Source organism: Manis javanica, chromosome 3 (genome assembly GCF_040802235.1).
Source record: "Manis javanica isolate MJ-LG chromosome 3, MJ_LKY, whole genome shotgun sequence".
NCBI lineage: Eukaryota > Metazoa > Chordata > Mammalia > Pholidota > Manidae > Manis > Manis javanica.
The window spans coordinates 195,104,666-195,131,852 of NC_133158.1; the positions used below are offsets into that span (position 1 = coordinate 195,104,666).

The following is a 27,187-nucleotide window of genomic DNA, read 5'->3' on the forward strand; positions in this document are numbered from 1 at the left end:
TGTCAACATAGAAAAATGTTACAGAATCGTTGACTACATTCTCCATGCTGTACTACTATCCCTGGACCAACTTATATTATGATTGAGAATTTTTGTGCCCCTTAATCCCCTTCGTCCACCTCATGCTCATGGCCACACTTCGCAGTGTCTGTAAGTCTACTGCTGTTTTGTTCATTCTGTTTTGTTTTGGAAAAACTACTATTTCTTTCTTCATACCAATTTTTATTTTCCTCTCCAGATTTTCCAGTCTCTGTTAAATTCCTGATCTTTTGGTCATTTGGCAGAGAAATGGTTTGACCTTTTCTTATTACATAAACCAGCCTATCTGGGTCTGCTGAAAGTTTAACAGACTTGAATACTTGCTCTTCCTTTTTATTAACCTCAAGCATTTTTAAGATAAAAATTGCAGAGTCAATGTTTAAAAATATTAAGAGCATCTTTGCTTAGTTTTCTGTTCGCACCAGGCTATCAGTCATTTCCTTGGCAGTGAGTTGTCAGTATGAATGATTGGGCGAATTTTTTAAAGTGGATTTTTAGCTCTGTATAAATGAGTAACCTCTATCTAAATATCTTATGCCCCATCTCTAAGTGATGAAACCAAATCCAGAAGTGGACATTTGAAGTCTTTCACATTCTTACCATAGTTTCTTTCTACCTAATTTCAGCTCCATGCCTCCACTTGCTTTTAATGACCCCTGCTCCTTTTCAACTAGCCAACATCTTCAAAACCCAGGCCATACACTGTCCTAGAATTAGAAAATTCAATTCCTTAAATCCATTGTTGGTTCTCTGCATTGTGCAGTTAATTTGGTATTACCTTGTAACTTTCTGGGTAAATTTTGTCTTGAGTTGACATTTAATTCTTTTATATTTTTGAACAGTAGAAATTTGATATATTTATCCTTAGTGCTGATTCAAGTTGAGAGTTGAAGATTAAAAAATTGGAATGTGAACAGTTCTCATTTCACCTCTAAGATATACCCAAGTACATGCCATTTTGGTTTATTTTAAAATTCAAACATTCAATATAAAAATAGTTACACTGAGGACTATTATAATACGATTAGCAGTTCTAGAGTAAGACTGTAGAGAAGTTAAATCCCAATTTAAGAACTATGTTGCTGAGATGCAGAAATCAATTGAAGGTAACTTAAACCAGTCATTCATTACAAATCATTGTCTTAAAGAAAATTTAATAGCAGGAAGATTCTTATAAATCTTATGTTTACTAAAAATGTAGAACTCAAACTGTGTATACAATATGATCCTAATTATGAAATGAACATGCATTAATCTATATGCATGGAAAAAGATCAGAAAGAATTAACTCAAATATTAGGAATTATCTCTGAAGGTGGTTGAATTACTTCTGTTTTTTCTTATATGCTTTTCATAATTTCCCAAGATTGCTACAAACATATACAATTGTTATTTTTAAGCAATAACTATCTGCTAGAAACCAATTCTTACTTTACTTAGTCGTTTTGGTAACATCCATAATGTATAATGCTCTAATGGAAGGTTGGATTTAAAGACATCCCTCACATGGAAGGGCATTATATAATGATTTTTTTTTGAAAGTGCAGCTCAGTATAATGGAAAAAGCAATGACCTAACTAATCCTCTGTATAACCAGGTCTTCACATCTCTAGCATACAGGTGCCACGCTGGCAACCCTAGGTCAACTTACTACCATGCTGTTATTCTTTTAATGTGTAGTATGTTTCCTTGTTTTAAGACATTTATTTAATATATGGTTTCTTTAGAGAGTTACTTAGAGCAGCCTTGACTCTCCATGAAACATGCGTATCTTTCATTCAAAAATCTTTCTGTGAGCAATTTCAGAGCCTGTCTTCTAAAACATAATTTTAAAGTGCTTTACCAGTGTGTCACCAGTGTTTTCCCTCTCCTCCCCTATTCCCAACCCCTCACTTCTTCAGACAAATTAATATATTTAAACTTTTCAGGTTTTTTACCCTAATTTAAAAAGTCTCCAGATATATAGACTGAATTGGCGGGGACCTTTGAAATCAGCAAGTCCAAACATGTGCCCAGTGGCTTTATCAGTAGACTTAGGCTTGAAAATGAAATTATCACTAGGGAACACTACACTATGAATAAATATATTTTTAGATACTATTTATGTTGGCACCTATTACTCTTCATCTAGTACAGTGATAACCTTTCTTGTAGGAGCAGACAGTTGTCATATTCTTCCATAGTCTTCTCCAGCCTGAATGCCTTCAACGTGCATTCTAGGATCACTGTCCTGATTGCTTTTTTCTGGTCAAGTTTCTCATGAAGTAGTGTGTCCTGTATTTCATGTGGTGCTGCTGAGGTACAGTAGAGCCATACTCTCACCTGTTCTTATTCTGAACCTCATCAGTGCAATGGTAAATAGCATTGATAATGATATTAATAATAATGGTAATAAACCATTTATTGGACATTGTTTTCTATGTGCTAGGACATTGTACTAAATACTTTATAATCTCATTTAATCTTAATAGTCCTGTTATGTAGGTTCTAATTTTTATTCCCATATCACAGATGAGAAACAAGTGAAAGAAGTTAGTAATTCATCAGTAGTCAGCTGGTAACAAGTGGGTAGGATTTTAACCCAGATCTCATTCTGAGTCCAGGTTGCACTTAATGTTGAGATAGAAAATTCAGTGAAACAGTATTAATAATTTTGGGAGGAGGTGGGCTGTGGAATAACCCAGAAAGTCAGCACCCTAACATCTGTTTTCATGCTCCCAAACGTTGCCCTCACTGAATCTCTGCTTCCATAGTATATTTATTATGATTCATATTACACAGTATTAAAATTGTTTTTATGCCTCCCTCCTATTCAAGTCCTTTGATTTTTTAAAAGTTTATCTTGCTTAACAATATTTGTCATGTATATGGCACTAATACATAAACAAGAAATATAAATATTAAAAAGTTCTAAACGTATAATAAACTTATGTCCAATTTGAAATCAGTGTTTTCTCACCTTTAATTTAGGCAGTAATATCAACTTTTAAACCTTTACGCCAGTGATTGCAATCTTAGGAATCTTATTAACAAGATTCTTGTCTGTTTATGAGTCTACTTTTTACTTTTGACTCTTGTCCTAAAATCTCAGTCCTATCTTTGACTTGTCTTCTGGAGAACACAGTTTTCATTTATTTCATTGATTTGGTTGTTGTAATGAATCTCTATAGTCTATAAATTATGATAAAAGGAAAAAACAAATTGGATGAATTACAGAAGTAAAATGCGAGAAAAGAAATACGGTTAGAGAATTTAGGTTAGGTTTGTTTTAACTATCTAATTTGTAGTCTTGACACTATTATTTTATTTTTGTTCTTTGAAAATTGCCTTAAATTCAATACTGTTCAGCTTTAATTGAGAAATGTTGTTTCTTTTCCTTTTAGGGTTGGGATTTTTTAATGGGCAAAACTTTAAAAACATTTCAGAATTCTTTTCATTAGGTGCTCTCAATATGGATAGTAGGTCAGTAGAAGGCAAAGGAAGTAAAGGCACAGAAGATACAACATATTTAGGTTTTTGTAGAAGTCATACATGACCAGTTTACACACTTAGTAAATCAGAGAAAGTATTATTTTTACTATGAAAAGCCATATATAAGAATTTCAAAGGAATCCGTTTCTTCATTGAACACTAGAGGGCCATGTAATACCTTATTGCTATAGCTATAGCTGCTTTTAATATATTTAAGTAAATTAATAAGTACTTGTCTCTCTTCTACTTTGTGTTTTAGTACACTATTTCTTGCTCAGAATTTGAATTTAATATTTGGAGTAGTTATGTGCACTGTCATATGTGAGATACATAGGGTGGCTTTTTTTTTTAAGCCGGCAAGTAGCATACTTTCATTTTGTTATTTTAAAACAACAGTGACAACAAAAAGTGAAGAAAGAGTGAGCCTTGGGATAAATGTAAACGTGTACAAATTTACTGTGCTTTGGAAATACAAGTATGCTTTTTGATAATTTCTCAAGTATCTGCACGTAAGTGCATTAAAAAAACCAAAGTCTTGTCATTGTTAGGTGCTCCAGACTTCCTCAGCATATACGGGAGAAAAGAATGATCCTTTCCAGAAGCTATTCTTTCTTGTCCATATTTCCTGTTATGTTAGCATAGAAGGTAGGGTATAACTACCTGGTTATCCTGAACTAAAGAATGTTTGAATAGATGATTCTTCTTCTCAAATTTCTTTTGGTTGCTTGGGGTGAAGAAATGAGAAATATAATGTAGAGGGCCCAAATAGGTAGTAAGAATGAGTGAAGAAAGTCATAATTGAGTCAGTAAGATGGCTCAGGCTCTTAGGAACTGCAGGGCATATATATACCTTCCCTAAAGGTTGTTAACATTCAGTTAAAAAAGAAAAGGAAAACATTGTGCAAGCTCCAAAAATCAAACTAACTAACTTTGAGCTACATTTGGCTTATGGCCTATTATTGATATATTTTTTAAAATTGAAGTATAATTGACATACTGAACTTTGTTAGCTTCTGAAGAGGATGTTCAACATCTTACGTAGAGCATTGGTTAAATTTTTATTCTTCCCTTAGGTATACTTTAGAGAGCACTTTAAATTGTTAATTTCTATATTATGTTTTGGGGGAAAAATAAAGACATTTTTCTCTTAGCTACCAATTATTTACACTTCTTTTTTTGTGAAGGATGATTAAGATAACGCAAGGGGAAACACATTGTCTATACCTACAGGAGAGCATGAAAGAGGATAAAGAGGATCATGTGACAGAGAAGGAGCAATAATACATTTAAAGACTTAAAAGAGTGTTATGAGTTTTTCTTCCTTAGACTTGTTAATTTCATATCTTAAATTATTTCCTCAAATTAGTTACTATAATGAAGTGACAGAACTTCAATCTAAATTTTACTGAGGAGTTAGTCCTCTTGAATATTGATGAGCTTCTTTTCATTTTAAAGCCCTTGCTGTAAGTGGTATTCTCTGATGAAGTTATATTTTGTGTGTGTTTGCTGTTTCTTGGTGTCTTAGCATTTTCTGAAAACCACATTTATTGCTTTATTTTGACAAGATTAAATCTGAATATGGTGAGAAACATCTTCTTTGAGAAGGAGAGATACTAGATGCTATTGATGATAGAAAACAATAAGGTTTATGTTTATATTTAACATGTATATGGAGAAAACATTAGCTTACTACTTGAAATCTGATTCATTTTAGCAATATCTTTGAGTACTGAAAGAATTGCCATTTTCTTTTAAAAGGTGCCATAATTTAATAGTAGTGTCTATGGGAGTGAGGATGGAAGGTGATGGACATATTACTGTGCTAAATGCATGCATCCACTATTAGGGCATTTCATTTCCAAGAGGTTAGTGCAGGAGGGGTAAGTGAAGGATTAAGGTTATGTGGTATTTTACAAAGGTAAAAGATCACTTTAATTCCCTCAAAAGTCAAAAGGTTTGGGAAAATCAGGTTAGTGTGAGTATTAGAGATGTTTCTAGAATTCCATTCACCTGTATTGTAACTATTTCCATCAGTGATTTCTTGACTAATGAAATAATTTTCAGCCAGAAAAACCTTCTTGATCTCATTTTCCCATATCATAGTTTATAAAGAGGCACAAACTCAAGAGGTGACAGGGATAGAAAGGTAATTTAAATGAATGAAATGGATTAAATATAAGACACAGGGAGCCAAAGTGTCCCTAAAGGGAGTGACTATGAAAATTGTGATACTGATATTGCTGTATTTTTCTGTTTTTCCAAAGTCACTGGGATTCCAGATTTTTAGATAATTCCTCAATTTTTTACATTTTTGTCATCCAGATTTTTCAAAAGCGTTTTTGTGGGCTGGTTTTATCTGTGGACCACACATTTTCACTAGACATCATATATGGAAGACGAGTATGCTGTTCATCACTCATTGCAAATTGTTAATAGGATACAAGTTGGCCACTCATGAGTACCTACACCAGTATTTTTCAAAGTGTAACCCTAGACTACATGCATCAGAAACATCCAGAGTGTTTACTAAAAATGCAAGTTGCTGGGTTACACTTGAGAGATACTGAACCAAATCACTAGGGTTAGGATGTGCCCTTTTAATAAGCTCCCATATGATTCTAATGTAGATTAAAGTTTGCGAAACATTGGCTTATTAGTTTGTTTTTGCTTCCTTATGATAAAATTAAGAGAAGAATATGCTGAGTCCTCTCAGGAAGAGAAAAAGTGTCACTCATACAGATACACAGAGAACACAGATACACCCAAAAGCCTTTTTCCTAGTATTATATAAAGGTAGTCTCTCACATGGGGCTTCATGAGTGATTCAGTGAACAGTTCCCTAAATAGCATAATATCCCTAATAAATGCGTCAGTGCGTATAAATAGTGGTCAGTAAGAATGTGACCTCTGAAGCCAGACTGTAGAATTTTCAAATACTAGCTCTAGCTTGCTTTGTCCCTTCATGGCAGTTTGACCTAAGGCAAACTGTTAACTAACCTCTCTTGTAGAGCTTTCTTAAGGATGGTAGTGTTAGCATTAATAAAAGTGTTATTGAAAGAAGTCAATAAGATAATGTGTGTAAAGCACTTAAAATAGCATATATTAAGTCCTTAATAAGTGTCAGCTATCATATTTCATAAGATTTACTATCGTAATGTTGTAAGACTATACTAAAACTTACTTTAATTAGTTCAGGCAAGGTAACATGCTGTGCAAAGTATTTTAAGTTCCAAAGATGCCTACTTTCTTAGGTGGGTTGAAACTATTCCAGTGATTTTTGCCTAAATTATTGTGACTTTTAGCATAGAGTCCAGCTGTTTGATACCGTAAATTTTGTCGGTGCTAACTATAAAGCATTTTTGCTCTCTGACAGGAATCCTCCCCACACTACTTGATTGTTTATGCTGAACCCAGCAGGAATTTGAAAGAGGACCTAAAAGCAAATTTAAGTAGTCTTGGGAGTTTGAGTCCTCACATGAAAATGTTCAGAAGAGGTGGAAATTCTGGTTCTATTCTGTATTGATACTTAGGTTTTCTTGAACTGAGTAGCTGAAGCTAGAACAAATGCAAAGGAAGATTCTCTTTGGTATGCCTAGAAATGCTTGATACTAAAAGAAAAACCTAAAATTTTCACAGCTAAGAGATGATGATAAACAGATGAAAGCAGTCATTACAAATGGAAGAGTAGTTTTAGTGAGGTTGAAATTTCTATTTAGAATACATTTTAGAGAACATATTTTGTAAAATGTTGATACAGCTACTAGCATATCTGATGCAGATAGTAACTTGATAACTCCTAGTAGTAGGAATTGTTGTCATGGTAGCATCTTGCATGTAAACTTTAACCTCTAATTATTTGAAAAATAAATAAGAGAATGATGACTGTTTTCAGAGATCACCAGGGCTAAAAATAATGCAAAAGATTTTTTTGGTATTTTTTTTCCAGAAAAGAATTTACTTTGTTCCAATGTACCATTTCCTTCTGTTCAGTTGGTCTTTGCTGGCTTTAGAAGATAACAACTCCTTTTAAAAGTACTTTAGTTTCAAAGTGAAAATGCTTTAATTTTTTGTGTTTCTGGTTGGTCTTAAACAGCAATTGCTAGTTAACTGAAATCACATGTAAATGAGGAATGGAAGTACGAAGAAAGTACTGGCGAATTTGGGAAGTTAACTGCAAAGAGTTACTCATTTGCTTAGCTACAGATGTTGGTTTTATATGTCTACATTATAAATTTAATTTCCTAGAATGAATTGTTTATACTTTACCAACATGCTGCCATCTGTCTTAGGGTCTAATGAGTGTAAATTTTAAATATGCTGATGTATATCTGTAATGTTTATCACTTACAGTTTCAGTTTTGGGATTCATTATTACTATTCCACTCTGTTAACTGGTATAGAAAAGAAAATTAAAACTTTAAGGTAGAATCATTATTGTATATCATTTAAATATCTGTTATCTTATTTTTAATTTTTATTTTGCTTTTATGCTGCTTTATTCCAGAAAGGAACAGAGATTGCTAACTGGTATCTTATATGGTGGATTTTTTTTACACATTTAAAATTGTTACCAACGTTTAAAAATGTAGAGAGTTTGCAAAAATACTGATTTTCCATGTTCTTTTGCAAATGTGATTGTCTAACCCTTTTGGACTCACTGTGCTTACATGAAAACAATCAGTTGCACCTCATGGGCTTTCCAGATCTTAAACCTGACCTGCTTCCCTCCTTTATTCTGCCTGCTCCTCTAGTCATTTGAATTTATTTGGAGTAAAAACAAAAACATGATTGTAGGGAATTCAAAAGTAAGTTGACTTTTCCTTTTTTTTGTCACATCAAATTGATTTGGAATAAATCCTTGTTAATGTGTAATATAACAGTATGTCAAGTGTATTATTAAAATAGCCAGAGACTTGCTGAACACCTCATTCTAGTGGGTATTATTAAGGGTAGGGGTTTATTACCAAAACTTTACCACCTCCAAATACCAATTCACTTAAACTTTCATTCTGAATCATCTCTTAACCTTTCCATTGTTAAGTGTTGAAGTTAACACTCCACTACCATGAACATTTGTTATATTACAACAGTACCCAGTGTTCTTGGAGCTCCTTGTTTTGTAAGTTGTTTCAGATATATACTGCCACCTAACCAATCATTCCAAGACATTATAGATTATAACAAACATTTTATTATTTCTCATTGTTCTTACAGGTTTTAAATTCAGGAAGGGCTCACTTGAGCATTACTGATTTAGGGTTTCATTCAGATAGTGGTTGGAGGTAAAACAGTAGGGGTCTTCAAACAACTTGGGGCTGGCCAAAAATCTTTTTCTCTTCATATAGTCTCAGGATTTCTCCACATGTGACCTTCTTTTACCTAGGCTAATTTGAGTTTCTTCACAGCATGGTTGTCTCAGTGCAGTAAGACTACTTAAAATAGGGCTACTATGTGAGTATTCTGCCAAGCAAGGTGAAAGGTGAATCTCCTTGACTTAGCCTAGGAAGTGATATAATGTAACTTTCACATTCTCTCTTAGTTGAAACAAACTACACTCTCAATGGAAGGAGTGGGAATACGATATGAAATAATATGCTAGATGGGGGTATTGCTGTGACCGTCTTTGAGAAACACAGTTTGCTGTAGGAAGTCATAATATATTTAGTCTTATAACTGTTTTGATTTTTCCTTTGACTTTCATAAAAGCAGATTCCTTACATAATATATGAGTCTTACATAATACTTCATTTCAGTTATCTAGAACTCAGTTGTCTGGCAAACTTCTGTATCTGAAACATATATAATAAAAAGTAAATTTCCAAACAATTAGATTAGAAAGTAACACAATGAAGTTAGGCTTAATATTCTGTAATATATAGAATGTATGTTATTATATTACAAAGCATGAGTTTAGGAATCTTACTAGAGAAAAAATCTAAACACTACCTGGCAGCTGTGTAACCTCGAGGAATTTTTTAGACCTTTCTGAACCTCAATTTCCTCATGTAGAAAATGTGGGATAATGATATCTCACAGTCTTGTTGTGATATTTAAGTGAAATAAAGCATGAACTAGTGGGAGCTCTGTCAGTGTTTAATTCTTCTCCCATATTATGTACCAGTCTGAGATAATATATTTGTATTGTCTAAGCCCTGTAGTTGCAAACTTCCTTTATGTCTCTTGTTGATCTCTGATAGTCTTCTAGCATCTCTAGACTTTTGCTTCCATCCCAAGATCTTTCTATTTCAGGCATAATCAACAATTACAGGGATTGAGTTTTGTTTTTCTTTTAGTCTTTCTTGATAATTAGTGTTTTATTTATTGGGAAGAAAGAAAACTTTAACGGTCAGTTTAAACTTCAGCTATAAAATTATTGTTTGTCAAAAAGTGTATTTTGTTGAATATGTGATTTTCCAAGTGAACATGTTCAGTGGTATCAACTGTCAGCTCATCCAAGAATGAGACCCTAAATATGTATTTCTGTAACTTAATTCTATATTTTCTAATGCTTAAAGTAATTCTATACTTAAATTTGGTTAATGTATTTGATTTATTTATATTATTTATTTGATTTTGTGACATTACTGAGAATTATGTAAATGAAGTTGAAACTATGTTCATCTCATTCAAAATGACGGATTTTTATTTATAATTGTGTCAAAATTCAATAGTGGAGAACACATAATTTCCCCCTCCTATTTTACTTGCTTAAATTGTCACTATTGTGAAATACCTTACATTTTCATAGGTTCAGCTTTTTATTTTTGTAGCATAAATACCTATAATGTGTTAAACTATCAATTTGGTGAACTTCCTGAATTACAGTTTAGTTTAATTTTTTTACAGAAAAATGATGTGTATTATTTATTGTGCTTTAAAAGGATTATTAGTATTATATCCTTATTTGTTACTCTTCAGAATTTTTACAGAAGAAATAAATGATTGATAAGTAATACTTAGTTTAAGTGGAAGGTTAATGAACTTTTTGTGCTTAAGTTTGTTCATAAAAGTAACTTAAATGGTGGAAGTTAAAAAAATAGTATTAAAAAACATAAAAAAGTGATATTAAAGTTGTTTTCTTTCATATACTTAAGTTTTGAGAATTGTGGAAAATTACATTGCTTTAAATCTGTTGCTTTGTCATCACATGAGGTATTTGCATGACTGAAATACCTGTAATTACTATGTCACTTTTGTCATAGTTGACTTAAAGGTATAACTATAATAATCATCAACTAAATTCTTGGTGAACAGCTGTTTAAGACCAATCTAACAGCTGTGGTAACCCAGCACAGACTGTAAGAGTTAAACTTAATCATGAGGCAAGTTATGTTATAGTCATTGAGGACTTCATACTAGGCATTTCTGAAATACTTTAAAAATTTAATCCAATAGTTGGATTTCTGTTTTATCTCAAATATTTCTTTAAAGCTGAATAAAAGGGTAAGGAAAAGTTTAATTTTAATATGACAATTAAAGTTCTAAGCACAAATATGGGATTAAAATCCAAACATGACTCGTTAAAAAAAAATCCAATATACTTTCTCACTGTGGTAGGCCACTATGGTAAGTAGGAAAGGAAAAATATATAAAAATTATTATGGTATAATATGGAGTCAGAAAAATCCTGAGGTTATTTTTCTTGAATTTCATCTTTTAAAATTATGTTTTAAAAAATCATTTATGCCTATTAATTTTTTTCCAATGAAAATCTTCTCTTATATTTATTATACAACACTACATATTCTCAACAAAGGGATAGATGTCTGTTTTTAGAAGGTATACACAAATTTTGAAGTAGTGAGTTTTATTTAGATCTACTTTATAAAACAATAACTACACTGTTCATTAAACGATACTAAAGGAAGCTTACCAGATTGGCAATCCAACGCAATACAAGAAGATGCTATAGTTGGTACAATTAGAACTGTAATGCACTCTTAAAACTGCAAGGGACTTCATTCTCAATTGCCGGTCCAGCCTTCTCATTTTAGAGATCTGAAATCTAAGACAAGTTAAGAGACTTAGCTGAGATCACTGGTCAGACTTGGAGCTGAAACTAGAATTTCAAATTCACCCAGTATTTTTTGTATACTGATAAATTTGCTAGGAGTATCAATTCTGGGTAATTGGCTGATAGTTCATTGAGGCAATAGTTTAGTCAAGAATAATTTAGTTGTAAACTGATTTTGTTATAAAAAAGTTAATAGAGTTTTTGAATTATGGAATTTCTAGTGTACCATAGGTGGTTTTGTAATTTTTAAGAACTTTTTCTTATATTTTACTTTTTAACTTCTAACTTTGTTTTCAGCCAATTATTTGGAAATCACTGGAAATTTCCAGCAGAATTTGGAAACCACCTAGATATCTAGCAGTCAGACCTTCATTATATAAACCAGAACAGTTACAGTATTTATGTAACCTGTTACTGTAGCATTTTTATTTTGAATAAGTTACATATATGTGTACACATACATATGTACATGTATATATATATAATGCTTTTATTTTGCAAATGTCCAATTTCCAGGTCACATTTTTATAATGCTTGTATGAACTGTATGTGTTGTTTCAGAACCTAAGCTAATTTAAATAATTAGGGGCTGCCCTTGGTGCCTTGATAGAGAAAATTAGCAGGGAAGTATACAGTAGTCTCCTCTTATCCATGGGGAACATGTTCTGAGACCCTAGTGGATACCTGAAACCACCAACTGTATGTTACTATGTTTTCTCCTATACATACATGCCTATGATAAAGTTTACTTTATGAATTAGGCACAGTAAGAAATTAACAACATAATAAAACAATTTTGTCAATGTGCTGTAAAAAAGTTATCTGAATGTGGTTGGTCATTCAAAATCTTTTATTGTACTTTATTCACCCTTCTTGTGATAATATGAGATGATTAAATGAGATGAGAAGTGAGGTTGATGATGTAGGCATTGTGATGTAGCCTTGAGCTACTATTGACCTGATGATTTCTCAGGAGGATCACCTGCTTCCAGACCTTGGTTGACTGGGAGTAACTGAAACTGTGGATAAGGGGGGATTACTATAAATAATATGTTGTGATCTATTAAATGTTTACATGAATATAATATCCCTAATACATTATAATTGGAGGTTATAATCTTTCTTAATGAACACTTTGAGAGATGTCTTTTACAACTTTTTAAGGAATGTGATTTGATTTAGAAATGTGAATGATTTTAATTTTTATAAAACATTTCTATTAATTTAACATATGCTTTTTATAAACAGTAAAACTTTAAAAGGAATGTCTTATATATACATTTTTTTCCATACTAAATATAATTGTATTTTTGTTTCTACAATTTAAATAATGATATTGGGAATTTTTTTGCAGTTGTTACTAATAAAATCTTAATAATTCTTCATCATTAAGCAAATAACTTACTTTATTGATTTATCCTTCTTTTCCTCTGTGTTTAAACTGCTTTATTTTTGTACATGGTTTGTTTAGACTAGGGAGTTACTTTAATACTCTGGTATTTAAGATACTAGGAAACACTGAAAACAGTGACTTACATACAAAGAGTAATCTGTCTTAACTTTATATCCCTGAATAAATGAGTATGCCTTATAATACCATATTCTCATCCCAAAAGGATATTGATTCTGATTTATTTCACATTAGTAGGGTTACAGTTTTTAGCATCTGGAATTCTTTTTCTATTTCTAGAAAAGAGTAAGTCACTTGTTGCTTAATTTCACAGAAGCAATTAATAACATTGAATTTAAAAAAGCATATGGTAATACTGTCCTCAAAAGTTTTTGATATGAGATTTTGAAAACTCTTGGTACAAAGTCATTTGTACTTGTAGGTAAACTTGTATCTTTCAAGTGATTTAGCTAATTCAAGAATAGTTTATGAAAAATGGAAAATGTTTATGCTGCTTGTATGCTAGCCTTCTGCATAATAATGAAAGAAAATGTCAAAATCTAAAATAAACTACTGTAAATCTTTTTGTTGTTATAAGGGAACTGGAGTATATTGGACTGTAATACATTTTAGATATACCACATTGGTAATATTTTGTTACATGTAGCATTTATATGCAATCATCTTTGAGCAATGCAAACTTTTAGAAGAAAGAAATCAGAAAGTGGTAAATGGGCAAAATACCTTAAATATAGATTTTCTCTTTACAAGTTCCCCAACATTGAGTTCTTCTTGAATGGATAGTCAGTGATTTCTGGAATCTTCACTGTTAGGTAAATATTTTGACAAAATTATGGAACTCTTTCTAAAACTTATAGATGGGTTATGTTTTAAAATATTCTATTCCAAAGTTATTACAGGTAGATTTTAGACTGTCCTCTTGGTTTTCCTAGTGACTTTTAAAATTGAAATGTAGGTATTAATTTAAGTGGTAGAACCAGGCATTAGACTAAGGCAATTTGGCTGTGGCGTTGATTCTCCTTCCTGCTATATTATATCCCCTTAATACTTGGTATTATCTCAAAAAGAACTTGTCTGTTTTGAACAGTCTCAGTTTGATAGGGTGTTTAATAGTTATTAGTATCTTAAATGTTTTTAAAAGTATAATTGAAACTAAGCCTTCCTTTTTCTTGAACACATAGAACTAGCTGCATTTTAAGGTATTAACAACTGGGATTCTCCTCTGCATTGTCTATGATTTCCCTCATTGACTAGGGTTTTCTTCCCTATTTGAAGATTTGGGATTGAATTTCTCATGCTAATTGAGATCTTGCTTTAGAAGTACTATTAACTTGAGTCCTCCAAAAAAAGATGAAACTTGGTAGTATACACATTTAGAAATTAATGCTCACTTTGTTCAATCACTGATATCTTTTTTTTACAAAAATATGTTGTAGACATACAACTGGATTTAGTATTTGTTTGTATTAGGGTTGCAGTGCTCTGTACTGTCCTGTTGAGGGCAGCTATTCACTGACTAGAAAAATGAGTTGATTTAGAATGTTACTCTGTGTTCACGAAACTTGGTATCTAGGGTGAAACACAATGCTTGATATACAAACAGCCTTAATTTTTACTCCTTTTATTATAGTAAATAATTTCTTGAAAATGAAAAACTACCTTTACTTTGTAACAATTCCTGCCCTCTTATAAGCAGGAGAATGAACACTGTTGATTTTAGTTTTAATTTTCCTAGTCCGTATTCTTTTCAATTCCAGTTTTTTTCCCCCTTAGGATCAGCCTCCAAGGATATTAAAGAGCCTTTATATCTTCCTTATTTGTATCTGCAGATAAATACATGTGACTATAAAGTTTTTTGAGGACTTCTAAAAGTGAAAAATTATAATTTTCATTATATTCTCTCTATTAACTAATAGATTAAGTGAAGGTTAAATTTGGGGTTGATCTTTTTGATTCATTTTTCTATGCAGGATTAATATGTTAAATTTGGGGAATGTAGTACACTCTTACAATTTTTCTGCATTAAAATAACCATAGTTTAAATTCTGTCTTCTATGTTGTTCAGAGAAAGGGCCTTTGAGGGGGGTTAATTAACCAACTGACTTTAAAGATAACACTTTGAAATGGATTTTTTTGAGAATAAAGAATGTCAACCTACATAAAACTATATGTAATATTAACAAAGTAGACAATGATAGTATCTTGGAGATGGGGCATGTATGGGAGCAATTTAAAGAGATTTTTCTAACGAAAGGAAGACACTATATGACTGAAGATTATGTTACACAAAAAAAGTTTTGTGTTAAGAAGTAAAGAGAGCATCAGAAGAGACGCTGAGACTAGAATGAGGCTAGAGACATCCATTCTGCAAGATAGTAATTGTTTATTGGGGTTGTACACATGGTTATCTTAAATTTATCTCACCTTTTTTCTACCATATCAACTTAAAGGTTTCCAGGACCCTCTCTTCTATCTGTAAAATCTCTGTTGGTGTTTTTTGGTGAGGATTCTATTCTTAGTCACTTACTTTTCTATTATAACAATTTTTTATTGTGGTTCAATATCTGTAATATATTTACCATTTTAACTATGTTTAAGTGGCATTGTTCAGTGGCATTAAGTAAGACTACAGTATTGTGCAACTATCACCACTATCCATCTCCAGAATTTTTAAATTTCTTTCAACTGAAACTGTACCCATTAAACACTAATTCCTCATTCCTTTCTCCCCCTTTCCCACCCACCATTCTACTTTCTGTCTCTGTGAATTTAACTAGTCTAGGTACTTTATATAAGTATAATCAAAGAATATTTGTCCTTTTTTGACCTAAGTTATTTTGTGTTCTCTCTTCAAGGTTCATCCATGTTATAGCATGTGTCAGAATTTCCCTCTTTTTTAAGGCTGAATAATATTCTCCTGTATGTATTTACCACATTTTTAATCCATTCATCCATCAAGGTTATTTGGATTACTTCTACCTCTTGGCTATTGTGAATAATGCTGCTGTGAACATGGGTGTACAAATATCTGTTTGGGTCCCTGCTTTTGATTCTTCTGGGTGCATATCCCAAAATGGAATTGCTGGATCATATGGTAATTTTTTGAGGAACTGCTATACCATTTTCCACAGGAGTTACTTCCATTTTACATTCCCACCAGTGATGTCCAAATATTCTCATTTCCCCACATCCTCGCCAACCCTTGTGCTCTGTGTGTGTGAGTATGTATGTGTGTGTTTTTAAATAATAGCCATCCTAATCAGTATGCAGTGGTGGTTCATTCTGGTTTTGATTAGCATTTTCCTAATAATTAGGATATTGAACATCTTAACATATGTTTATTGTTCATTTGTATATCTTCTGTGGAGAAATTCAGTTTTTTACTTTTGTGTAACTAAAAGTTTCACCTCTCTTAAGGTTTGTATTTAACTACATTTAAATTGTAGTATAAGACAAAAATGTACTTTAAGAAAGTAGCATCATGGTAGGACTGGGAATATTTCTTATGGATGTATTGACTTCCCAGCAGCTCACTTTCGTAAAGCAGATCTCTCCAAAGTCAGAAATCACCCATTTCTGACATTCTTTTTTCTAATTCTCTCCATATCACATTCTGAATTCCTGCTGTAAGGATCCATAAAAGCTGTTGGAAAAAGAGATAAGTGTGATGACTGGCTGTTGGAAGAAGAAAATAGAATGGAAGGAGAGAACAACTTGGCTAACTGAGCATTGTGAATGGATAGTTCACATCTGTTATCTACCATCTATTAAAACTCCTTACCTACTGATTCTCACATTCTGCCTGTTTTCTTATCATTGTGTAACAGTCTAGTTCATGGATTTGAATATGAAATGTGGTATAAAGATTATTTAACATTAGCTTAAGTGGTTAATTGAGAGAAATACTTGAGATAATGCTGGAAAGATTAGTTTATGGCTACTTTGAGGAGAGTCTTCATCTCTAAACTTTATCTTTAGACATTGAGGAACCACTGAAAGTTCCTAGAAGTAGATTGTGCACCACATTTCCTCTCTGTGTTTTAAGATTTATCTGACTGTGGTATGTTGGAGAAATTAGTCGCTAAGAATTTGCAATGTATTGGGTAGTTATTACTTTACCATGATAACTTCCCATTGCACATTATATTTATAAATACTTGACATTTTTAAAATATCTTTAATCAACACATGATTGTTATGCTTTCAAGTAGAATCACTGACTTCTTCAGAATTATAGAGATTGAACTGAAATTTGCAAAAACTAAAATGTCCACTGGTAAAACTAATCTGAAGTGCATATTAATAGCTATAGAGAGAGGGAGTCGATTTAATGATGAGATAAAGAATGGTATGCATGGAAAAGGAAAGAGGAGCATGCTTAAGATGAACATTAGAAAATATAATGCTCCTTCAGACTATATCTAAGATAGAATAAATGTATCTATTCATTTTTTTGAACATGTATACTCTCCTTAAATTTGGAGCACAATTCAAAACATTACAAAAATATTAATGCTGATATTTGGATAAGGAAGACTGAATAAAATATTTAAGAGAAAACACAATGTTTATTTTTTTTTTGTAAAGAAAACCTTACTTTCACTTTGTAGGGATACCTAGGTTAATAGTTGGAGAAGTTTTCAAAGGGACCTCACAAGCATAGCCTGCTTTGGTTGTATTTGCATTACTGACTTTGTATGGGACGTTCACCAGCTGTTTGACTGGCAGGAGCAGGAGCTTTCACTTCAGTAGTTTATAATTCCTGGCTATTCTAGGATGGTTTGCACTTCACCAAGCTTCAGACAGGTCAGGACATTTGGTAGGAGAAGGTTGAAAGACAAAAGCAGCAGGCCTTTGGTTCTCAGTCTTTAATTTTTTTAATTAGAAAATTGTATTTTAATTTGATGGTTAGAGTTTTTAGTAATGTGCCTTTATTACATGTAGAGAGTATTGATCAGCCAGGAGAAGTTTTAAAATGTCTAAACTTGGGAAAGCTACTCTAAACCATGGCTTGGTTCCTGTTGATCTTAAAAATGCAAAAGAGCCTCTACCACATCAAACTGTGATGAAGATATTTAGCATTAGTATCATTGCCCAAGGCCTCCCCTTTTGTCGAAGACGGGTAAGTCTCTCACATTTGAAAAACAGGAATATTTATTTACGAGAAATACTTCTGCCTCTCTCAGTGAAGAAATGCTTCAAATTTCCATTGATATTTATAGCTAAAACTAGCAGAGCATTATGTAGTCAGTGAAAACTTACATAAGTGATTCTTTTAATAATATGATAGAGAGCCTAGAGGGCAAGGTTATCCCATCCACCTTACTGTCTCATTTATTTTTCATGATATTAGAATCCTCTAAATTTATTTAAAATTGATAAATGTAAAAAAGTTATGTTTTGAAATAATGTTGGCAAATACTAAAACCCAAAATTTGTGTTTCATATTTTGTTGGAAAGGAAGCTGATAGTGTTCTCCTTACACATGGGAATTACAGCATTTAGCCCTTTTTTTAGAGTGTTCCAAATTCCTAAGATTTGTTTGGTTCTTTAAGCTGTATTTTTAAATTTCTGTTTCTTATTATCAAACTTGATGAAATAGGGACATTGCTTTTTGCTGTTATAAAATAAAAATAGCATGCTATTGTGTGGCGGTTACGATACAGTTTATATATAGACAGTCCTGAACTACCAAACATTTTTGCAGAGCTTGTGTTAACTTACAATGAAGTTATGATATATTGGATGTTTTTCAAGTTATGATCTGTTGGGTCGTCTCCCCTGTTAATATTAGCAGTTTTATTGTATTTTCTGAGTTACTTGGTATTACCATTTTGAATTATTAACTGGAGTGATATATTTTTAGATCTAAAATATGTTTATGATCCTGAACACATTAAATAGCAGCAATAAAAAAAATTCTGAGAATAAATATTTGCATGTATCACTGCTAATAGTGTTTTAGTCCCTTTTTTACCCTGTTTTATTTTTTCTTAACTGAAAGGGAAACATTCTGTCAAACAAGCACTCATACCACCTGAAAAATATTTTTCCCTCTTAGTAAAGATATAATCTTCTGTTTGCTGGGACTTAAATAACCTTTGTGGAAAAATATTTTCTAATTATCTTGGCTCTTTTTGAGTATTTTCCACTTGTACTCCAAACAAGTGGTAGCCATGTTGAAAAACATTTTGAGTGAAGTTTAAGAGTAATAAAATTCAAACACTGAAAATGGACTACAAATATCTCCATCACCCTTTTACTTTCTACTTTACTATCATTTCAGAAAGTGTTTCTTTCTTTTTTCACTTTGTCACTTTTTAACTTCTGAATGAAGTCATTGCTCTGATTTAAGCATTTACAAAGAGGCCTCTAATAGCTTTTGAGTCATTAATTAACTGATTTATCATTTTAATAATTCTGTAAGAGAAAATACCAATGTAAGTAAATTCTTTTAATTGAGAAAAGAAGTGTAGTTTTTTTAAATCAAAGGGTCAAGTTATCAACAATCAAGATAATTTTGTTCTTTGTTGTTGAATATTTCTAATAAACTTAAATACAGTATATGGGAGGTTACTTCACTGGGTCACAAAGTATGTTTTCTCCCTTTGTTTCTAACATGTATGTATGAAATTTGAAAAGCTTGGAAGCATATTTTGTAAGAAAAATTAATAGAACTTGGGCTTCCTAGAGTCACTATTCAATTTGACTTTTCTAGGTTACTATGTTAAGTTAAATTATAGCTGTGCATCTGTAATAACAGAGGAGGACTATTTGAGAAATTAAATTCATAGTAGAAAAGTTTTTGGAAGATAGTTAAACACATTCAGTTTTAGACTGCCTGCTTGTCAGTAATTTATTATTGCATAACTCATTGACTCTGACTACTAGAAATATTAGAGGGATAGTGTAATTATATCCTCCCCCCTTTTTGCAGCTGATTAATTTAGATAGCTTTAAATTGATTCCTATGCCCTTTGTATTTAATTTACTAGCTTTCCCTTAGTAATTTTTGAAATGTGTTTACCTTAAAGGTGAAATAGATTTTTCATGTGATATGTAATTATATTTTGTGTCTAATATCCAGTATATCTTTTACATTAGGTACAGTTAGCTCCTTTCAAGCACATTGTTATACACTGACAGCAAAGTTCACAGAGTAGATAGACTTTTATATTTTTTAGGTTTTTTTCTTCCAAGTAGTAAGCTAATGTGAGGTACCTCTCATAATACTATTAGCATTTGACCTATTAAAACTTGAAAATTTTGAAAAACATGATATTGTCCTTCCTCCATCATAGATGTTGATCCACTTAATATTTGTACTACAATTGAAAATTGTGAAAAATCCTTTAAAATAGTTGTCATAAGTACTACTTCAATTTGTATCTCTTGAAATGTTTTCAGGAAATTTATTTACCTCATTATTAAGAATAATATTAGTACTGGCAGTTTAATTTATTATTATATAAATGATTCTAGCCTCTCATCAGAGATACTTTGGACTTAATACTAACAATAGTAGATAAATAGCAATCAAGCTATTAACCAGTTACTTTAAATCAAAATGTTTCAGTATTAAGGTCCTCATAATTTATTTATATTTGCTCAGACTTCCTTGACCGTAAGTGTTACCTGGAATACTTTTGAAAATACAGAATCCTGGGTTCCCCACTTTTGAATAGTCTTATGTCAAAATCTGGATTAAGGTTCAGGGATCTGTCTATTTTTTAAAAAGTCCTGTAGATAAGTCTTTTCTCAGGAAAATCTGAAACTACTACTTAAGTATATAACTTTTTATTCTGAAAGAGCTGATTGTTAGAGGAAGAGAAATTTTATAGGAAAAACTTAATCTATAAAATCACTGGAGAATTATTTTTCTTTGAAATCAGAATGCTTAAATATGGTATTTCTGTATTTTTTAAGTCCTAAGATGCATTATTTTTTACATCTTAAACATATAATATAAGGATACCTCTTGATGGAATTTCATAGCTTATCTGGCAGCATACTTTTTAGTAATAAGAGATACAATGATGTCTTAATAGTATGTTGAAAGAAAATGTACTTCAATGATTAAATCTTATTTCTTATTTTGTTTTTGTTTGGAGACTCTCAAGCACTTAGAATATTCTTTTGAAGTTATTCTTCAGTGTTATTTTGGTAGAAATTTCCAAATGATATGCCATTGTAGGTTTTAGAGGACTTTTTAAAGACATCTGATTGACAAACGATATATCTTATTGTTTATAGACAAATACTGCCTTAGAGTGCCTTACATATTCTTGGGTTTGCACCATGATTGTATAGTATAAGCAATGTCAATACTGTTGACTAAAGAATCGGAGTAGAGCTGCTGGTGGGGAACAAATGGGGGGCAATGTGGGATAAGAACTTGTTCATCTGCAACCCAAGAATTCAGGCAACATTGAAATATATGATTGGAATTTCTGATAGTTCAAAACAGTGTTGACCTATTTAAAATACCACATTTTTATTCAAAATACCACATTTAATATAATGAAATTATATTAATTATGAAATTATTATACATTATGAAATAAGTATAGTCATGAAAACAAATGATTCAAACAGTATGCATGTTCGTCTGTTTTCTGTGTATAGGCTGAGGGTGATACTTTTGAAGAAAAAATTATTCATGACATTTGCTCAACAGTAAGACTTTATTCAGGGAGGCTATTGTGATATTCAAAATACCACATTTAATATAATTTTCTAATGAAAATAGAGAGTATTTGTGTCATTTGACAAAATATTAATATCACTGCCATGTATTGTTGTCATTGAGGATTAGCTTAAATTAGGTTACAAACTTTTTGTGCAAAGGGCCAGTGAATATTTTAGGCTTTGTGGACCATGTAGTCACTGTTAGAACTGCTCAGCTCTGCCATAGTAGAAGGAAAGTAGCTTCAGACGACACTTAAACAAATGGGCAAATGAACATGACTGTATTTTAATAAAACCTCTTTTTTATTAAACAGTGAAATATATGTTGTTACTTATAGCAGTACTACAGTAAGTCTTGTGCATTCATTTTACTGCCTATCTATAAGTTATAGCTCATTGGTAAAATTTCTTTAACATTTTTTCTAATTCTTTTGTAGTTACATGAAAAAAGTGTGTGACTAATCACTAGAATTTTAACATACCACTTACTATTGCCCTTCTTAATGTACAATATTAGTATAATATTAATGTTTGCTATCATTTTTAAAGAACCTATGTATTCTTAGCACTGTCCCAACTATTTTGTATATTTTGACTCATTTAATCTTTAAATGTCTTAAATGTTAAGAACTTTAAGTTAGGTATTATCTCTATTCAGTAGACTAAAAACCTGATGCTCAAGTAAACTCCCCCCAGTTTTCCTGGTAGATAGTAAAGGTAGTGTTAACCCCAGGACTCTCTCATGCTGCAGGTAGTAGTATTCCTTCTCTGTGTACCTTTTTTTTATCATGTCAACTTAGTATTTTTCAACTACAGTTGACCCTTGGACAGCATGGGTTTAGGGATGCCCAAAGCCTGTGCAGTCAAAATCCACATGTAACTTGTGACTCCCCAAATCCTTAGTTGCTGGCAGCCTGCTCTTGACCAGAAGCCTAACCAATAACAAAAACAGTCGATTAACAAATATTTTGTATATTTTATACTGTATTCTTACAGTAAAGGAAGCTGGGGAAAAGAAATGTAAGTTGTCACATATCTCCAAACATTTTTCCAATATATTTATTGAAAACAATCTGCATATAAGTGGACCCACACAATTGAAAGCTGTATTGTTCTAGAGTTAACTGTACTATTGTTTGGAGGGTAAGCATGGGGGCCTATCACTGTTGACATTGTTTCTATGAGAAAATAACGTTGACCCACAAATAACTTGGTAGCATAGTCCATTTATAAATTAAGGATTTTGTTTCATCTCATACGATGTTTCACTTACAGAATTATCCCACATTATGAAATAAGTATAGTCATGAAAACAAATGTTTCAAACAGTATGCATGTTCGTCTGTTTTCTGTGTATAGGCTGAGGGTGATACTTTTGAAGAAAAAATTATTCATGACATTTGCTCAACAGTAAGACTTTATTCAGGGAGGCTATTGTGATAGGTATAAGGACCACTTCAAGGGGGTTTTCTAGTAGAGGGGAGAGATTGGGCCCAACTGTGACTACAACAGAGAACACTGAGACCTTATAGCCAAGGAGCAGTGTGGGGATCAATGGGTGGAAAATTATTTAGAGGAAACTTAAGTTGTAAAGGAGGGATTCTGATTTTACCAAGGTGGTCAGACATCACCTGGGACATGATGGAGCATGAAGAACAGAGGGAGGATGATCAGATACTGAGGGTGATCAGATAAAAAGGGTGCAGAATTCTTATCCCACACTTCCCCCATTTGTTCCCCACCAGCAGCTCTACCCTGATTCTTTAGTCAGCAGTGTTGTCAGTGCTTTCGCAGGATTCTTGCTAAAATTCGACTCTTGAGAACATGCCCAAAGAAAGGGCCTCATGAAAAAGACTGTAGGGGAGCCTGACTAGAGTGGTCAAAGAGGAAGTCTTTGTCTTACTTCAGGGTCTGTGTTTGGCAGGCAACACCTGAGAACAGGATGCTGACAGATTAACTGCCCTCAAACTACAGTGTGGTAACATTTTCATCAGTTTGTTCAATTAGTACTTTTGACAGTGATGATGAAAATTAAAAACAGCATTATACTTCTCTTAGCTTCATTACTCTTTTGGGTTCAAGTTTTTTCTTCATTGTTGAGTTATTGATGATAATAGCAAACCTACATTGAAAATTTTAATCTCATTCAGACAATCATATTGGTTGTTTTTGTATGTATAATCTTCAGTTTGTTAAAGCTGTATAGAATTTTAATCTGTTCTCCTTTAAATGACTGTTGATGAGTCCATTGGTACCTTTTCATCAGTGGTCCTTCCAGTTTTATCAAATAGTTGTTTTCAAATTGCCTTTTCAGAAAACATCTATTTACTCTATAATGAGATTTTCATTTTTATGAAGATTTTGTATGTACTGAAAGGGTAGACTGTGATAAGCTGTGTGTTGATAAAGCAAGTTTGTGATTTAGTACCCTTTTGAATTTAATAATTTAATAATCCCAGAATTCTCTGAGTTGAATGGTGATATAGGGAATTTTTATTTTCTAATACAAATGGAAATTGTATTTCCAATAATTAATATGCTTTACATATAAAATAAGACATGCTCAAGTTGTAAAATTTACAAAAAATATTTTTCTTTACAATTTCCTAAATTATCACTAATTCCACTGCTCAGAAATAACCACAATAACAATTTTAAGTAAATCATGTTTTAATGAAGTTTGCACTTCAGTCCAATTCTAATGTATTGCCGGTGGTTCCCCATGGTTGTAGTTATTCAGAAGTATGTAATCAGCCAAATTCCTTACTGCTGTTGAGTTGATCAGAGACCTGATCCAAAAGCTTTTTTGTACATAAATCTTTAATATCTCTGTATACAAATTCTAGTAGAATTACTAGGTCAAGAGGTACATTTTTTACATTCTTGATTAGTACTGCTAAATTGTTTTCCAGAAAGATTATACTAATTAAAAAAAAAAGCATGAGGGACCTCTAATGTTCTTTAAAGACAAAGAAGTCATCTTCCAAGCAAATCTATCCCTACCCTGACAAAGTTTTCTGGATTTTGCATAGTTAATACTATGTCATTGTATTTCCATGTTTATTATTCTAGATTTTCTATCATGGGACTTTTTTTTGTTGAGAAAGTAATGATTTATGGTTACACTTAAAACTTCGTGAGAAACATTATGTGAATAGATGAAGAAATTGTTGCTTATGGTGATTTTTAAAAATTCTTTCTGGAAAATAATATATGCCATAAGCCTGTCATGTATATTATTTTCAACTGTAATTTTCTTCTACTACTACTGTAGTTTTTAAACTATAATCTGTTTTTATCTATACAATTGATATATATAGTTTTATTATTTGTCATTTAACACATTTTTACTTCAACTTTTAGGGCTATCTCAATTTTTATTTGTCATGTTAGTTTCTACTTCTACATTTCTAAATTTTAGTGTGATATTTTCACAGTGTAAATGACAGCCTGTCCCTAAGTAATTGCTATTAATAATCTCTACTACAGGAGTACTTCTCATGCTAGCAAGAGCAGCTGCCAGGAATACTTGCCTGTTTCTTATAGCACTAATAGTCTTACATTTCTGATAGAGCTTTTCCTTTAGCCCAAATTCAGGCTTGTTTTTTCTTTTTTTTTGATTCTAGTCTAACCATGATTAATTCACATATGAAGTAATTGTAGCAAGTGTGCTCTTCTAAAATGTCTTGATGCCTGAAAGGCATTTCATGAAACTCAACATCCATTTCATGGAACTCTTAGAAATAGGTGGATATTTTCTTAGCATACAGAAATCCAAAACCTTTAAAAAAATAGTATCTTCCTTCTCTCCCTTATACTACTCTGTTCAGTGTCCACTAGTTACATTTGTGCCTCTGTCTCTCCAGATCCTTTTCGTGACCTCAATCTAGATTACCTCTGATTGGAATCTTCCTTCTAGCACTGCTTGTATATACCATTGTCTTTACCCATTGTTGCCATTACCTTTGGCCCTTAGGCATATATATATTCTGCTTAGTGGTGTTATTGGACAGCTCCATATAGTTAGTTGTCTTGTCTCCTCAATTAGGCTATAAACTCTTAGAGTTCAGAAATTATCTTTAATATCTTTTTATGCCCCTGGCGATATGCAGGAGAATGTTAGTATAAATATTTGTGTGACCAGTTCTTTGAAGTATGTGTTAAACTTGGAAAATTCTTTAAGGAGTTTTTATAATGTAAGAATATGGCATGTTTTTGTTTACTAAATGTTTTTAAATGCCTGTGCAGCTGTGATTTTGAATATTTCATTTTCTAAATTTAACTAAACTCAGATACAGTTTGACACTTAATTTTAAAAGTAATTACTACTTACCATTTTGAAAATGGAGGGGAAGCAAATGTAGGGTAAAGTCATTTAGATAGTTCTTTTGAGAGTCTACAGTAGCTCAAAAATGTCAGAAATGCTGAAATACAGAGAAACGATTGCAGCACTTTGGAGAGAAGGAAGAACAGGGTGATAGGGTGATGGTGTGAGCAAGTTTGGAGAGAGATGTTAATAGGGTACCTGATTTTTTCTTTTTAAGTGGAACTAAAATGTTGACTTCCTAAGGTTTTTTCCTCACACATATATTCCATTGAAACTTGGAAAAAAATGAGCATTTTCAGATCATCTGATATCCTTTATTGTCTGTCTACTACTTACCAATAAAGGAATTAATTATTACCACATATCAGACCATTCTATTTTAGATCCTGTGAATCTTTTTCTTGAGAATGTTTCATGCATCATGCATAAATATGAGTAAACAATATAAATTATAAATTTTCTTGCAGTCTTATTTTCTGTACTGTGCAAAGCATTGGCTAGTACAGTACAGAAAGGTAATGATTCTTCATCCCCTCTGCCTGTGTATATGCAAAAGTGAAAAATCACAATCCTTTAAGCATCTTATAGTCTGGTGGTAACACCATAAAGAAACCTTTATAGTACAAAGGGTAGTTGCTTAAATGGACCCATGTACAAAGTGCTTTGGGAGCATGAGAGGGTCACCCAAGTCTTGATGCAAATGACCCAGGGAAGTCTTCACAGTAAACTGAATTGAAACATGAAAGATGTTTGCTAAGCAGATGATCAGAGAAGTGATAGAAGGAACTTGTATTATTGCTTGGGTGCACATCTTGTTTTTCCACATTAATTATACTGCTGCAAATGATTCCTTTATATCTTGACATTTGTTAACATCAGTCAAAAAATATGTATTGAACACTTTGAATGGAATTGGGAACATTTTCTAGAACCTGTGAGTATTACAATGAACAGGATAGACAAAGGCCATGCCCTTATGGAGCTAATATTCTTATTTAGGGAAACAAGAAAGTAACTGTTAATGCTAATGTTCTGATGACAATTAAAACAGGGTAATGGTATAGAGTCCAACTTGGGATCCAGGGGAGGCACTATTCTAAGTTCTTTACACGTATAAACTCATTTAATCCTTAAAGTAACCTTGTGAAATAGATTGTATTATATTATCCCTATTTTATCCCTATATTATCCCTATTATATTATCCCTCATCCCTATTTCAGATGAGGAATCTTGAGG

General features: G+C 32.1%; 1 protein-coding gene across 12 annotated transcripts in view; it reads left to right on the forward strand.

The window, feature by feature from the left end:
- FBXW7 (F-box and WD repeat domain containing 7) overlaps window positions 1-27,187 on the forward strand; it is a 223,707-nt gene that overhangs the window by 143,936 nt on the left and 52,584 nt on the right. Inside the window, exon 1 of one of the 12 annotated variants that reach the window (XM_017669920.3) lies at window positions 16,951-18,057. The exons of the other annotated variants lie outside the window; for them this stretch is intronic. Within the exon in view, the coding sequence (XP_017525409.2) occupies window positions 17,911-18,057 (147 nt within the window). The 5' untranslated portion in view covers window positions 16,951-17,910. Of the gene's footprint in view, window positions 1-16,950; window positions 18,058-27,187 lie in introns of those variants that run through there. 12 annotated transcript variants of the gene reach the window in all.